The sequence below is a fragment of the Saccopteryx leptura genome, chromosome 2 (genome assembly GCF_036850995.1).
Source record: "Saccopteryx leptura isolate mSacLep1 chromosome 2, mSacLep1_pri_phased_curated, whole genome shotgun sequence".
Lineage (NCBI taxonomy): Eukaryota > Metazoa > Chordata > Mammalia > Chiroptera > Emballonuridae > Saccopteryx > Saccopteryx leptura.
In genome coordinates, this window is record NC_089504.1 from 252,120,913 (window position 1) to 252,137,382 (window position 16,470).

General features: G+C 45.8%; 1 protein-coding gene across 1 annotated transcript; it reads right to left on the reverse strand.

Annotated features, from left to right (window-relative positions):
• Positions 1–538: 538 nt before the first annotated feature.
• On the reverse strand, positions 539–4,116 carry CFAP126 (cilia and flagella associated protein 126). Its single transcript, XM_066371339.1, has 5 exons — positions 4,003–4,116; positions 2,558–2,620; positions 1,884–1,964; positions 1,256–1,432; positions 539–917 (listed from the first exon to the last, which is right to left on the reverse strand). The coding sequence occupies exons 1-5, from the start codon at positions 4,027–4,029 to the stop codon at positions 723–725; spliced, it is 543 nt and encodes a 180-aa protein (XP_066227436.1). The 5' UTR covers positions 4,030–4,116; the 3' UTR covers positions 539–722.
• Between the last annotated feature and the right edge of the window lie 12,354 nt (positions 4,117–16,470).

Here is a 16,470-nt window from a genome sequence, read left to right on the forward strand (position 1 = left end):
AACTAGGAAGTGGGTCGGGGACTTGACTGGTGGCTTCTTACCATTCAGAAGGTGGGCTGGGCAGTGGCAGAATGGTCCTCAGTTTGTATTCCTGAGTTCCTGCTTAACCATCTCATTTTGCTTTTTTTCTCTGTCTTATGATCACTGGTGTATCTTCAGTTTTCAAACCATATTTGAATGTATGCTTACATTTTGCTTTTGTAACTTGGTTTTCCCTGAGTGCTCCGTCATCAGCCGTGAAGTGTTAGACAAGGGTAGTTTCTTCTACTCGCCTCCCTTACCTTTTCCTCCCCACCGGCTCCAAACACAAATACACATGCTCCTCTCAATGGTTGCCTGCTGACCTTGACGTTGTCGTTGGGCGTGCTCAGAGGAAAAACACAGGGGTGGGTGCTGTGAATCAGACCAACTTCCTCTTGGTCATTTCTGGAGTGTAACGGATGCAATCCTTGTACAAATGAGTTCCCTCCAAGCCTCTGTCATGTTCTCCCTCTTTACCAACCCTCCTCCTCGTTCTTGGTGATAAGAAGCAGCCATAGCAGGAGGGAAAAATCAAAATCTTTAATGTTTATTTTCAAATTTGCCTTTATTCCTACAATTTTCCTGATGGGGGGGGGGTCTTGCTTCACTCAGTCTCTAGAATGTCTTTCTCAGTGGGGTCCCTGCTCTAACTCCAGGTTTGCATTTCTGGGCCCTGGCTAGATTTGGACCTGCCCAGTGTTCTACATGCGTGGGCTCCCAAGTGGGCTTTTAGGGGACTTGGCTGGGGTTAGGGGACCTGGGGTATGACCTGCAGAAGGGTGTGCACTTCGGGGCTGATCTGGGGAACTGCAGTTTGAGGTTGGGGAGCGTGGTCTTATGGGGGGACTTGGTGCTTGTACAGAGCTCCCGGGCTTCTGACTGACTGGGTCATTGGGCTGTTGGAATGAAATAGAAGAGACAGTCTGGTCAGGCCTAGGTCATTCCCAGTCCATTCAGAGTTCTAAATTTCTTTTTCCCCATAACATGGACAAAAGGTCAGGTTTTAGAAAAGCAGAGTTAGATTTGATTGTGCTAACACCCCCTTGAGATCAGATCACTTTGTACTGTGGAGGTAAGACTACTTAGCTTATCCCTTCAGACCCCAGTAGGCATGGAGGGACTAGACAAGGTAAGACAATTGGTTAGAGGTCCCCCTGCTGAATAGCGGCATAACATTTTTGAGGTAGAAAAGAAATTGGGACGCTAGGATTTGAGTTTAGGAGGGAGTAGGTACCTTGCCTAAGATCTCTGGACGCAGCCCATTGGAGGCCTTGAGTAAGTCAGGATTTTTCTGTATCCATTTGGTGAGAGAGGCAGCAGCAGCAGCTGTACGGGACGTCAGGGTCACCCGAGCAGGGGGTATTTTCAGAGGCATTTGCCAGGTGCCCATGAAGGAACCCCAAGGACTTGCCTAAAAGGAAGAAAACAGTTTCTCAACAGGGCTGTTCGCTCCCAGTAACTGACTCATTGGCAGGACCTATTTGGATCCTGTTTGCACCTTTACTTTGAGGCTGGGCGGTAATAAAAGCATAATTCTCCACCCACCCCCACCCCCTACACCCGCTGCTGGATTACCCTGAGTGCTTCATCCCCTGACCTCTGCTGGCTTTAGAGCTGCATTCTTAGGCCCAATCTGGGTACGCACACCCACTGCATGGGTATCTCACCCATGGGCATTCATTTTATACAGATCATCACTTTAAGGAATTCTGGGTGCTGAACACCTGCTGGGTAAACTGGCTGGACATTTGGGGGCCTGCATGTGACAATGTGAATTAATTAGAGCTTTCCCAGATGGTAGTGGGAGGTTGCAAGTCTTCCCATCTTGATCCAGTTCTTGAGAATGGAACTGAGGGTCTTACCTTGGAGCGGGGCACTGAAGGCAGCAGGTGACCACGGTCGTTGGCGATGATCTGAGTGTAGCCTTCATGGGAAGGAATGCTCTGGGGTAAAGGCAGGGAGAGAGGCCCTGGCCGGTTGGCTCAGCGGTAGAGCGTCGGCCTGGCGTGCGGGGGACCCGGGTTCGATTCCTGGCCAGGGCACATAGGAGAAGCGCCCATTTGCTTCTCCACCTCCCACCCCCCCTCCCTCCTCTCTGTCTCTCTCTTCCCCTCCCGCAGCCAAGGCTCCATTGGAGCAAAGATGGCCCGGGCGCTGGGGATGGCTCCTTGGCCTCTGCCCCAGGCGCTAGAGTGGCTCTGGTCGCGGCAGAGCGACGCCCTGGAGGGGCAGAGCATCGCCCCTGGTAGGCGTGCCGGGTGGGTGGATCCCGGTCGGGCGCATGCGGGAGTCTGTCTGACTGTCTCTCCCCATTTCCAGCTTCAGAAAAATACAAAAAAAAAAAAAAAGGCAGGGAGAGAAGTGCTAGGGAAATGAAGCAGAAAAGTGAGAAAGTGTCTGAGGGCAAGTGAGAAAGTGTCTGAGGGCGGGAGATGGGACAGAGAGAGAGGAGGCTGTGGGATGGAAGAATGGGGTGGCCGTGGTCCCCGCACAGAGCAAGAGCTGGCCTGTGGGTGCACCAACGTGGAGTAAATACCTCTTTGGTTGGCTTGGTGAGAGACCAGTTCTGCAGGTACCTGGGTGAGAAAGCTTTTTCATACTGTGGAGAGAAAGATGAGAATCCCTATGATGTTCCAAGACCCAAGCTCGGGAAACAACTGGACATGGTCTTTAGACTGGAGGGCCAAAGGCCCAAACCACTGTGCCAGGCTTCAGAGGACATGATTTGTTTGGTCTGAATGCGTGCTGTTCCAATGTGGCAGCTGTTCAGCACTGGAAACCTGACAGTCCAGACTGAGACGCTTTGTAAATACAAGATACACGTGATTGTAAAGAGTACAAAAAAGAATGTAAGACATATGATTATAACTTTATGTAGCTACTAAAACATTAATATTGCATTTGTGATTCGCAATATCCTTTTATGAGACAACACTTGTCTAGACCACTGGTCAGCAAACTGGCCATGGGGCCAAGTCTGTCCTGTCTGCTTTGGGACTGCCTGGGGAAGCTAAGATTTTTTTTTTAAAGATTTTACTTACTGACTTGAGAGAGAAGGGGGGAAGCAGGAAGCATCAACTTGTAGTAGTTGCTTCTCATATACACTTTGACTGGGCAAGCCCATGGCTTCACGCTGGTGAACCTCACATTCTAGGTTGACACCACCACAGGTCAGACAGAATGGGTTTTTGTTGTTGTTGTTTTTTTTAACAAGGACAGAGAGAGAGTCAGAGAGTGGGATAGATAGGGACAGACAGACAGGAACAGAGAGAGATGAGAAGCATCAATCATCAGTTTCTCGTTGCGAGACCTTAGTTGTTCATTGATTGCTTTCTCATATGTGCCTTGACTGCGGGCCTTTAGCAGACCAAGTGACCCTTGCTCAGGGAGCTTAGGTCCGAGCTGGTGAGCTTTTTTTTTTTTTTTGCTCAACCCAGACGAGCTCATGCTCAAACTGGCGACCTCGGGGTCTCGAACCTGGGTCTTCCGCATCCCAGTTCGATGCTCTATCCACTGAGCCACCGCCTGGTCAGACCAGAATGGGTTTTATAGAGGATCATTTGCTCATTTGATAAAAAGAGCACCAATTAAGCAAAACGTTTCTCCCAAAAGGAGTCTGTTCTTTTCATTAGTGTTATATAAATTGCACTCTTGTTTTATTTTGAATTTTGTGTTTCCTGTTGTTATGTAAGTACCTACATAATATCTCTGATTTTGTCACTTGGTCCACAAAGCCTAAATTGTTTAGTCTCTGACCCTTTACAGAAAATTTGCTGACTTGTAGTTTAAACCTTACAGACTAACCCAGAGACACCTTTTTCTTGCCCCTGGGCCCTGTGGACCCTGAGGACTCCAGAAATACTCTCTCACTCCACTCTCAGCAGCCATTTAATGATCAGAATCCTGGGGGAGGCCTCAGTACAAAGGTAGAATCTTGAAGCAAAATTAAAAATGTTGAAGAAATGGGAAAAGAGAACTTACCTGGTTAGCACTGTAGTTAGTGGCCATTATCCTGAGACTTCTTGCTGTTTACCTTCGTTGCCTGGCAACAGCAGAAGGCTGGCTTTCCTGACAACCTCCTACTTAGCAGGCACCTTTCCCCTTGCTCTTCCTCTCCTTCTTGGATGGCACTGCCCCGACCTTTTCCCTGCAAGCTAAGAGTAAGTAACCCTGGGAAAAGTAGCTGAATAGCAGCCTTGTCTTTTTATCCAGCGTAACTGACCCTGCTTTTAACAACTTCTGGTTAGTCTTTGATGGGTCCTTGCCTCGGTAACAAACCACTGTCACCCAGAACTGTGCTCGTGGGCAGTGTGGTGCAGTGGGTCACAGACTTCAGAGCCAGACCCTTGGGGTCGCGTCTTCACTTAACAGGGGAATGTAAGCGCTGTGTGACTTTGAGCAGTTGGCTTCCGTTCAGTGAGTTTCTGTGGACTCACGAATTGGGGATGGCAGAGCCTCCCTCCACAGGGTGAATGAGGTAAACTGAGTAAAGACCGAGGTGATGTCATAGCACAGTCCATAGTCAGCACTGCTGAGACCTGTTTATGGGGCCCACTACTTCATCTTACCAGACACAATAATAATGGAATAATGTTTTATAAAACGGCTGACAGATGTGTCCCTGGAAAGAAAAGCAGGTCTTGTCTGTGGTCCTTAAGTGGTTTGTTGTTCTGCTCCATTCTCTGGAGTCGCAGGTGCTTCGTTGGCTGGATGAGGCAGATGAGAGCTGGTGCAGTGCGCAGAGCAGGATGATGACGGTGCCCTGGTGGTGGTGCCAGGGCACAAACCTAATGCAGGCTTCCTGTACAACCAGGTTTCTGACCCACTTCCTTCCTGTGAGGAATCTAAGGAAACTGCTATTAATTTCCTCCATATACCGTAAAAGAAAAATATTCCTTTGTTCTGTTTTTTTTTTTATTCCTTTTGGGGGAGGGGGGAGGGACAGACAGACCAGAAGGGAGAGAGATGAGAAGCGTCAACTCATAGTTGTGGCTCCTTAATTGTTCATTGATTGCTTCTCATATGTGCCTTGACCAGGGGACTCCAGCCGAGCCAGTGACCATAGGGTCATGTCTATAATCCCACACTCAAGCTGGTGACCCATCACTCGAGCTGGTGAGCCCATTGCTCAAGCTGGTGACCTTGGAGTTTCGAATCTGGGTCCTCAGTGTCCCAGGCCAAGGCTCTATCCATTGCACCACCACCTGATCAGGCAAAAATATTCTTGATTACACTTCCTGAGGAGTCTAAAGGACAAGCTATAGACAACCAGACAACTGAAGAAGCAGCAGTATCTCTCCCTAGTGGTGCAGTTAACCTAGTTTACTTGCACGACTAAGAATAAACAGTGTATAGTATGTGTGGCTGTGTGCTTCCACCATGTACAGGGTGGTCACAAAGTCTGGAAATATGCTGTTAGTTCATCCTATACTGAAATATGATAACAAACCATTCATACCTATTCATCTATATTTCCAGATTGATTTTTTTCTTCTTTTTTTGAGAGAGAGAGAGAGAGAGAGAGAGAGGAAGGGATAGAGAGGGGAGAGGGAATGGAAGCATTCATTTGTTGTTCACAGTTGTGCATTCATTGGTTGTTTCCTGTGTGTTCTCTGACCAGGGATTGAACTGCAATCTTGTTGTTTATATTACAAAAGGTTAATATCTCTGATTGAAAAAAAAACACTAAAAATACAGAAAAAAAATAATCCTACAGAAAACTGGGCTAGATACATGCTCAAACATATCACAACTTGCTGTTATTCACATGAAAAGATGTTCAACACTGCTCATAATTATGTAAAAATGCAAACCAAAGCTACATAGGGATACCATATCTCACTCCTGAGATTGGCATAGTCCAAGGTATTAATAACATACCAGGTTGCTCAGGCTTTGAGGACACAGGCAGTTTAATATGTTAAGTGTGGAGGTGCAAAATGGTAGAACTACCACTATGGGGAATTTGGCAATATCTAGATAGCACAACTAGCAATGATTTTTCATGAAACACTCCCACTTCTAGAAATCTATCCCAAAGACACTCTGGCAAAAATATGAAAAGAAGTGTCCATTATTAAATGCAGCATCATTTGTAATAGCTACAGACTGGAAACAACCCAAATGTCAGTAAAAGCCCATGGAACCTTTCTACACATAACGGAGTATTATACAAGAATTGGTTAATACTTGTAACCAATTGAGGATTGGTTACAAGAAAGACCAAGCCACAATTAGAAGCTTGGAACTTTCAGTCCCACCTGCCATTCTCTGAAGAAGGGAGAGGGCCTGTGAAAAGCAACGGGGGTTACGCTACTACGGAGTCATCGTCTAAAAATACTTTTCAGTGAATAAGGCAAGGTGTAGGACATGTGAATAGCATGCTATTGTTTATTTTTAAAAAGGGAGATGTAAATATATGTATTTCTAATATAAAAGTAATGGAAAAATAAGTGGTATAATTAAAAAATTATTACCTTTAGGAAGAGAGAAGAAATAAAGTCGAGAGGGTGGGTGGGTAGAAGATAAACTTTTTTGAATCAACTCTTGCAGAGCTGATTTTGGAACCATGTCAACATTTTACATAATTATAAGATTAAGTTAAAGTGAAAGCAATTCCTAAAATTAAAAAAAAATGAATTTTGAATATTTTCAAAGCAGGTTTTTGTTGTTGTTGTTTTAAAGAGTTAGTTGGCTACAATACCAAAACTATAGAAACAAGTTAACATCGTGTTTCATATCCAATTTTCTTTCTTGAGACCAAGCCTCCCTCTAGTGGAGAGTGGTTTGAGAACTACTACCCTACACCACAAAGGAAATCCTTTGCCCCTTGTCTGCTGTGGCCATTCCCTTCAATTACTCAGGTATTTGAGTCACCAGGAGGATGTGGGGGAAGATAATGAGCAATGGAACAGCAAAAAGTCAGCGACAGTCAAGTTTTAGAAGTAGGGGAAGAGGGATGTGAGAGGCTCTAAGAGCCAAGAAGATTTGGGTTATTCAACTCAGAATCAGGAAGAAACTTCAGCTTCCTCTTGGTAGAGGATTCCCACGACCTCTGGCCAGAAAGAGGCAACAAACACACACCTTATCTCTGTTTACTCGGAAATAGCTCCCCACAAGGCATTGCCTAAGGAGAAACCCTGGTGAGAGATAGTGCTGGGTAGGGATGAAGAGTGCTTCTCCTGAACCAGACCAGGCTGATGGTGGGGGTGAAGCCAGGCAACCCTCTCAGAGGGAAGGATGGCGGGACTTTCCCAGTCTCACTGACCACTGATGTCAGATGGTGACACGGGAAGGTGTTGGCACAGCCTCTTCATTTCCTGGTACTAGCCCACATTGAAAGTGGCCTCCAGGGGGGATTAGGAGAGAGTCCTTGAGTCCTGGTCTACGCTGGTTTTATCTGGCCTCAACAGTGTAGAACTCCCTGTTCTACAAGCTTTTTTTTTTAAAAGATTTTATTTTATTTTTTAGAGAGGGGAGGGTAAGAGACAGAGAGAGAGAGAAAGAAAGAGAGAGAGAGAGAGAGAGAGAGAGAGAGAAGAGGGGAGGAGCAGGAAGTATCAACTCCCATATATGCCTTGACCAGGCAAGCCCAGGGTTTCAAACCAGGGACCTCAGTGTTCCAGGTCAATTATTCACTGTGTTATCACAGGTCAGGCACGGGAAACCTTTTTAGAGTGGAACCTCTCCTAAAAGTATGTGCCATTCTGTCACAGTGTGGTCTCATCCTCTGTAGAGAACGTTTGAGGGGTGCTACTTCTGCATGTATCTCTAATCTCTTTTACAGTTTTCAGTAAGTACAAAAAGCAATGAACACTAAAAAGTCTCATTTCTAAGTTCATATTCTGGTCCTATAAAATCTCACTCTTTATATAGTGAGATCATATGGTATTTATCTTTCTCTCACTTTTTTTCATTTAGTATAATGCCCTCAAGGACCTCCATGCTGTCACAAATGGCAATATTTAGTCTTTTTGATGGCTGAATAGTATTCGTGTGTGTGTGTGTGTGTGTGTGTCTGTGCCACATCTTCTTTATCCATTTATCTATCAATGTGTGCCTAAGTTGTTTCTATGTCTTTTTTTCTTTTAGAGACAGAGAGAGGGATAGATAGGGACAGACAGGAAGGGAGAGAGATGAGAAGCATCAATCATCAGTTTTTCGTTGCGACACTTTAGTTGTTCATTGATTGCTTTCTCATATGTGCCTTCACTGTGGGCCTTCAGCAGACCGAGTAACCCCTTGCTCAAGCCAGTGACCTTGGGTCCAAACTGGTGAGCTTTGCTCAAACCAGATGAGCCCACGCTCAAGCTGGCGACATCGGGGTCTCGAACCTGGGTTTTCTGCATCCCACTCCGATGCTCTATCCACTTTGCTACTACCTGGTCAGGCTGTATGTCTTGGCTATTGTAAATAGTATGGCAATGAACATAGGCTGCATACATCTTTTCAAATTTGTGTTTTTATTTTCTTTGGAAGTGGGATTGCTGGATCATATAGTAGTTCTATTTTTAGTTTTTTGAGGAACCTCCATACTGTTTTCCACAGTGGCTGCGCCAGTTTACATTCCCACCAACAGTACAGGATGGTTTCGTTTTCTCCACATTCCTCCCCAACACAGTACTTATTTCTTCTTGCCTTTTTGGTAATAGCCATTCTGACAAGTGTGAGGTGATATTTCATTATGGTTTTGATATGCATTTCCCTGATGATTAGTGATGGTGAGTGTCTTTTTAAGTACCTCTTGGCCATGTACAGATATCTTCTTTGGAAAAATGTCTACTCAGATCCCTGGTCCATTTTTTAATCGGATTGTTTTTATTATTATTATTTGCTATTGTATGAGTTCTTTATATATTTTTGATATTGACCCTTTATGAGATCTATGATTTGCAAACATTTTCTCCCATTTAGAAGGTTGCCATTTCAATTTGTTGATTTTCTGTGCAGAATTTTTTTAGGTTGATGTGGTCCCACTTGTTTACTTTTGCTCTTGTCTACCTGTCTTGTTCAGAATTCATCCTCTCTCCATCCCCCCAACACCTCCCATTGTGGCTGGATTAGACAGCTGGGAGAAGTTCTCACCTCCTAGTCACAGGGTTCTTTTTTAAAATCCATTCCCTTGGGAGCGGGAGGTGCCGCTTCTTTCCCGCACTGACCCCATCTTCAGAGCTTCATTGGACTATTGGGAGTGTCCTGCCAGGGGGATCCGGAGGAGCAACCAGCTGTGTTTGTTTAAGGGCAGCAGGAAGTACTGCGGGGACCCCAAACCCAACCTCTTGCATCGTTTTTCCACCGCTCACCCTGCGGTCAACCGCAGGCAATGCCCCTCTTCCGTGGGATGTGGGGGCTCCCGCTCCTTTGTTTGGCCTGGACCTCACAGCCGCCCTTCGGAGAACTAGGAGAAAACGGTTTCAAGTGAGGCTCCGACATAGTGCGGGATTGGTGGACAATCACCTGTGGGTCGAGCTCCATCATGGCAGTGGGACCAGGCACCTTTGCTTTCAGCTTTGCTCATCCGTAACGTCTGTGTATGTAACGATTATTTCATAAGATTGTGACGATTAAATGACGCTGTCACTACTTAGTCTGACACAGGAAACGTGCAACAAACGCTAGTCATCAGGGTTAGAAAATGCAAGTGAGCAAATCAGATTCCCGAAACTATTCAGTTCGAGAACCGCTGAATTCTGCTGAACCAGGACTGTCCCGCGCCACTGGTCCACAGACGCCTTTCAAATCGCGGGTGGGCAGGAGGAGCGGCCCCCCTGCACCCCTTCGCCACGCCCCGCGCTCGGCGCCGCTTTCTTCCCTCCGCATGTTGCCGGGACCACATCATCGTGACGCCTGGGTGTCCGGAACCGGGACCAGCTTTCCCCGCTTCCGGTCATGACTGGCCCGACTTACGGGGAGGCTCCAGACTGCGCAGGCCCGCCCAGAAGTGGAGCCCCGCGAGGCCCACGAGCTGGGGGCGTGAGCGCCATGACAGGGGGCATTGTGTCACAACGGGACATAAGGGGCGGGTTCAGACTGAATGGGCTGGGCTGGGCTCCGGATCCGCCTAGAAGGAACGGGGCCAGACGTCAGCGGCGGGACTGGGGCGGGGCGGGCTGGGTGTGGCTCCGGGTCCGCGGGCCCGGCTGGAGGTGGAGGAAAGAAAGAGCAAGAGGGTGTCTAGTCGCGGCCCCGACGCTCCCGGGAAATCAAGGCTAAATCAGAAGTGACGAATTGATTTTGGGGATAATGCATGTGAACGTGTCCATATTTTGTCTATGTAATGAAAGTTTACTCAAAAGCTCGCCTTTACGTAATCATCCTGCTTTTTCCTTGTGGCACCTCAGGGCTTTTTACCCGGCATGAAGTTTGTGTTGCACTAAGTTAGGTCATAGACATCAACGGTTCCTATTTAGTCTTAATAGTTTATTTTTTTTAATTAAAAGTTTTTGACATTATTTGGAAAGGTAATATCGGGACGTAATAAAAATACCCTCAAACGTTAAGAAAGTATATGCAAGGAAAAGCTCTCCTCTTGTCGGTTTCCCATGCCCTTTGCCCAAAGCAGCCAGTTACCAGTTTCTTGGACGCCATTCATAAATATCATATATATTTATATGTGCATAAATATATTTCCTCCCTTTTTTCTTACCCAAATATCTTACCCACATATTATACACACTGCTCTGGACCGAGTGCTTTTTTTTTTTTTTTAAGGTTTTATTTATTGGTTTTAGAGAGAGAAGAGAGTGGCAGAGGAGCGGGAAGCATCAACTCGTAGTAGTTGCTTCTCGCATGTGCCTTGACCCCGTGAATCTGGGGTTTTGAACCGGGGACCTCAGCATTATAGGACGGGGCTTTGTCCCCTGCACCAGTACAGGTCGGGCCACTGAAACTTTTTTTCCTTAAATGCTTGTTTTTACCTAGAAATTAATGGTCCTTTTAAAAAAATTATTAATTTTAGAGAGAAAGGGGGAGAGAGACACACACACTGAGAAACATCAATCTGTTCCTGTATGTGCCGTCTGCAACCTTGGTGTATCTCTAACCATCCAAGCAACCCAGCCAGGGCTGCCTTAAGTCTTTTTCAATTAACAATATATCTTGGAGACCTTTAATAAGTCCAAAAGTGAAATGGTGTGCAAGATGAATGATTGAAAATTTGTGCTATGGTTGGGCTCTAAAATATTTCCAGCTTTTTGCCAATAGGGGCAGAGGGCCCAACAATGGGAATTATAGATGCCCTTTTGGCCCTTGCCAGGCATTGGCTGTTCTTTTTAAACAAAGAGAAGCAGCAGTCCAGTAGTTGTACTGAAGTTAGCCAGGCTGTTGCAGCCTGAGACTCCTGCCTCAGCCAGAAGGAGCCTATTTCCGCAGCAGTGTGTGTAGCTCTGAGCAGAATTATGAGCCTGTGCAGTGGCCTCTTTGAAAGTCAAGTTGTCTTTGTATCAGTGGGTGATCCCCAGGTCTTCCCCAAATAGAAAGCAGTTGTGCAGACCATTGCTTTCAGGCCCAAAATGCATGTCACCCAACCATTTTCTTATTTCATACGCAAGCCTGATTGTAATCTGAAACTCTTCAGAAGGCTCATCATGTTCTTTGGACAGGGGTGACAGCAGCCTGGGGTGCAGGACAGCAGAGAAGGGAGCAAGGTGAGAAGACCACCTGTGCCCTTAGGGAAATGCTGACCGAGCTCAGGGTCAGCACTTACTGAAATATACCACCTTCGCAAACAAAGCCTGTCTCCCTGCCCCTGGATTGCCCCTTGCCCGTCCACCAAAGACCAGATTTTGGGAGATCCTGGCCAGTTGGGGTGGTCACACTCTACTATTCTTTGTACTTTCCATTAAGCCCTGAAATATTCTGACCAACAGGGATGGACTCTTCTCAAGGTCCATAAAGCTCTGAAGAGTCTGCCCATTCTCTTCCTCCCCTAGTGCCCTGGGTTACTGGCATCTGCTTAAAGAGAAGCTAGTGGAATGGGTAACCTAGGGGTGCTGGAGGAGCTGGTCTGGAACAAGGGTAGGGGAGAGGAAATCAACACTTTGGGCTGAGAGAAGAAAGCAGGGCCACCCAGGGAGCTGTAGTTATTCTTTTCCTACTGCTATTTGGTTGTATCCTGTACCATCAATAAGCCCCAAAGAAACCACAAGTTGCGCTGGTTATTTGCATATAGTACATATCCCCCCCCCCCCCATCCATTCTCTGTCTCACTTCTGTGTATTCTGCACTGCAGGAAAATGCATTTCCTGGGCTTCCATCCCATGCATAGCGAAAACCAAATCTTTACCATGTCCTACAAGGCGCTCTACCTCCCCCAGCTCATTCTGATCCAGGTACAGGGTGTTTTGGCTATTTCTGGAACACAGCAGCTCACTCCTGCCATGGAACCTATGCACTTGCATATGCTTAGCCTGAAAGCTTGTCCCCCAGATAGGTACATGGCTAATTCTCTCCTCACTTTTTCCAGGTTTTCACTGAAAAGTTAACTCAAGGGCCTCCACTTTTCCTTCCTTGGCCACATTGCCTAAAACTTCACCATCCCCTGCCCCCAGACATTTCCTATCCTGCTGCTTTCTTTTATTTATTTATTTATTTATTTATTTATTTATTTATTTATTTATTTTTGTATTTTTCCGAAGTTGGAAACAGGGAAGCAGTTCCACAGACTCCCGCATGCACCCGACCGGGATCCACCCGGCATGCCCACCAGGGGGCGATGCTCTGTTGCAACCAGGGCCATTCTAGCGCCTGAGGCAGAGGCCATGGAGCTATCCTCAGCGCCCGGCCAACTGTGCTCCAGTGGAGCCTTGGCTCCGGGAGGGGAAGAGAGAGACAGAGAGGAAGGAGAGGGGGAGGGATGAAGAAGCAGATGGGTGCTTCTCCTGTGTGCCCTGGCTGGGAATCGAACCCAGGACTCCTGCATGCCAGGCTGATGCTCTACCACTGAGCCAACCGGCCAGGGCCCTTCCTGCTGCCTTCTTTATTTCTCCTTGGTACTTATAATCATTGAACAAAATACAGTATGTACTTTATCCTATTGTCTACCTCACTACTAGAATGTAAACACCAGGCAGGTGATTGTTTTTGTCTCTTTTTGTTACTCAGTCCCTAGAGGTTAGAACAGTACCTGGCACGCAGGAGGCACACTATAAATGTTTGTTTAATAAGGAATGGATGATGGCATTGTTTGTCATCATAGGGAGTGGGAGACAGCCTGGTGTCCATCTTGGGGTAAAGAGAAGTGAAATGGTTGGCTGCTCACTATGAAATTATTTACAACAGTTAGGAACAAAGGACTAAATGTGTACAAAGCAATATAGATAGACCAGAAAGTCCCACTCCTGTGTGAAAAAATGACAGACAAAATCAAGAAACAATTACTCACAAAATAACTACACATGTTACAAGGATATATACAAATTCAAGATACATATGAAACACATTAGAGAGGGGGTGGGAGTAGAGAACAAGGATAAAATAAAATAATAAGACCAAATAAAGCAGCCTGACCAGGCAGTGGTGCAGTGGATAGAGCGTCGGAGGCTCATCTGGTTTGAGCAAGGCTTACCAGTTTGAACCCAAGTTTGCTGGCTCGAGCAAGGGGCTACTCCATCTGCTGAAAGCCCGAGGTCAAGGCACATATGAGAAAGCAATCAATGAACAACTAAGGTGTCACAACGAAAAACGGATGATTGATGCTTCTCATCTCTCTCCGTTCCTGTCTGTCTGTCCCTGTCTATCCCTCTCTCTGACTCTCTCTCTGTCTCTGTTAAAAAAAAAAAGACCAAATAAAGCAAGAGTCTAAGAGTCTTGTACCCTCCATGCAGATAGAGGGCAGTGAATTGAGATTAACAGTGTACCTGAGATTCACCCCCAAATTATTTAATATTGCAAATATATATTATTGTTTTGTACAAACATTTAAATAAGAAACTTAAAAAATGTATGACTATCCAGAATAGGCTTCAAATATGTTTATTTTTTTTCCTGAGAAATATTAAAAACAATTTTTAACACCTATATTAAAGCATACTTGACATACAATAAATTGGACATATTTAAAATGTACAGGTTGTTATGTTTTGACACATGTGAGACCCCTGATACCATCCTCACAAAGTCTGACTTGTCCATTAGGCACAGTATATAAACACCCATGAAATGTTTTAATTTATTATAAATTCAAATGCTTTTTACTTTTTAAAAAAGTTCTTTTAAATTCAAAGAAAATAATAAAATCTTTTATAGCAAAGAAAATATTTCATATAACAATTTTTATACTAATGCAGTTGTAAATTATTTTATATTCATATATTTTAAAATATTTTTATTATTAAAAAAGTTTTTGGGCCCTGGCCGGTTGGCTCAGTGGTAGAGCGTTGGCCTGGCGTGCAGGAGTCCCAGGTTCAATTCCCAGCCAGGGCACACAGGAGAAGCGCCCATCTGCTTCTCCACCCCTCCCCCTCCCCCTCTCCTTCCTCTCTGTCTCTCTCTTCTCCTCCCGCAGCGAGGCTCCATTGGAGCAAAGATGGCCCGGGCGTTGAGGATGGCTCTGTGGCCTCTGCCTCAGGCGCTAGAGTGACTCTGGATGCAACAGAGTGACGCCCCAGAGGGGCAGAGCATCGCCCCCTGGTGGGTGTGCCGGGTGGATCCCGGTCCGGTGCATGCGGGAGTCTAACTGCCTCTCCGTTTCCAGCTTTGGAAAAATGCAAAAAATAAAAATAAATAAATAAGTTTTTATGATGGAAAGGATTGTGAAGATCAAAGTGCCTAGGGCCAGTGAAAGTCTGAATGTAGCCCTGCTACACAGTTAAGAGAATGAACATATCCATCACCTCCCAAAAAATTTCTTTCAAATCCTCCTAACCTGCCATTCTCTTCCCGCTTACCAAGCAACCTTTGATATGTTTTCTGTCATTATAGTTTTCATTTTCTATAATTTTATATAAGTGTCGTTATATAGCACTTTTTTTTTTTTTTTGGTTGGGCTTCATGTGTGTATTAATAGTTTGTTCCTTTTTTTTTTCCTGAGTAGTAGTTCATTGTATGGATATACCACCATTTATCTTCACCTGTTGATTTACATTTGGGTTGTTTCCAGACAAATACAGTAGGTAATGAACACTGGTGTATAAGCTGATGTATGGCCAGTGCTTTACTTTCTCTTGGTGAATACCTAGGAGGAGAGTGGCTGAGTCATATTGTGGTCGTTTAACTGTTCCCATAGTGCAGGGGTCCCCAAACTTTTTACACAGGGGGCCACTTCACTGTCCCTCAGACCGTTGGAGGGCCAGACTATTAAAAAAACTATGAACAAATCCCTATGCACACTACACATATCTTATTTTAAAGTAAAAAAACAAAATGGGAACAAATACAATATTTAAAATAACAGCCTGACCAGGCGGTGGCGCAGTGGATAGAGCGTCGGACTGGGATGCGGAAGACCCAGGTTGGAGACCCCGAGGTCGCCAGCTTGAGTGTGGGCTCATCTGGTTTGAGCAAAAATTCACCAGCTTGGACCCAAGGTCGCTGGCTCCAGCAAGAGGTTACTCGTGCTGAAGACCCGCGGTCAAGGCACATATGAGAAAGCAATCAATGAACAACTAAGGTGTCGCAATGCGCAACGAAAAAACTAATGATTAATGCTTCTTACCTCTCCGTTCCTGTTTGTCCCTGTCTATCCCTCACTCTGACTCTCTCTCTCTGTCTCTGTAAAATAAATAAAAATAATTAATTAAAATAAAGAACAAGTAAATTTAAATCAACAAACTGACCAGTATTTCAATGGGAACTATGGGCCTGCTTTGGGCTAATGAGATGGTCAATGTGCTCCTCTCACTGACCACCAATGAAAGAGGTACCCCTTCCGGAAGTGCGGTGGGGGCCGGATAAATGACCTCAGGGGGCCGCATGCAGCCCGCGGGCCATAGTTTGGGGACCCCTGCCATAGTGTGTGTGCCGCTTTACATTTCCACCAGCGATGTGAGAGTCCTGGACAACCGGGGCTGGTTGTGTGTGTAGGGATATCTCCGCACGGATTTGCCTTTCCTTCATGATTCCTGATGGTCAACATCTTTTCATGGGATCCTTGGCTATCCCTTTATCATTGTTGAAGTCTGTTCAAAGTGTTCGCCCACTTTTGGAGGGAGGGTTTGGGTTGTGAGAATAACTTTTTTTTTTTTTTTTTGAGAATAACTTTTTAATGGAAAGAAAGTATACATCGTTTCCACCTGATTTAGAATTAGATTCTTTAGGATTCTTTATGGGAGGGACTGACGGGAGGGAGGAACTGTCCATCCTCAGGACTGAGAACAGGCGGGTGGTGGCAGCTTGGGCGGAGGCAGAGGAGGCCGAGCAAGCAGGAGTGGCTGCGCCACCGCCTGCGCTGGGTCCAGCTGGTCCCCTGGATACGGGAAGCTGGGCCGTCGTCACGTGGGGCCGGGCACCAGC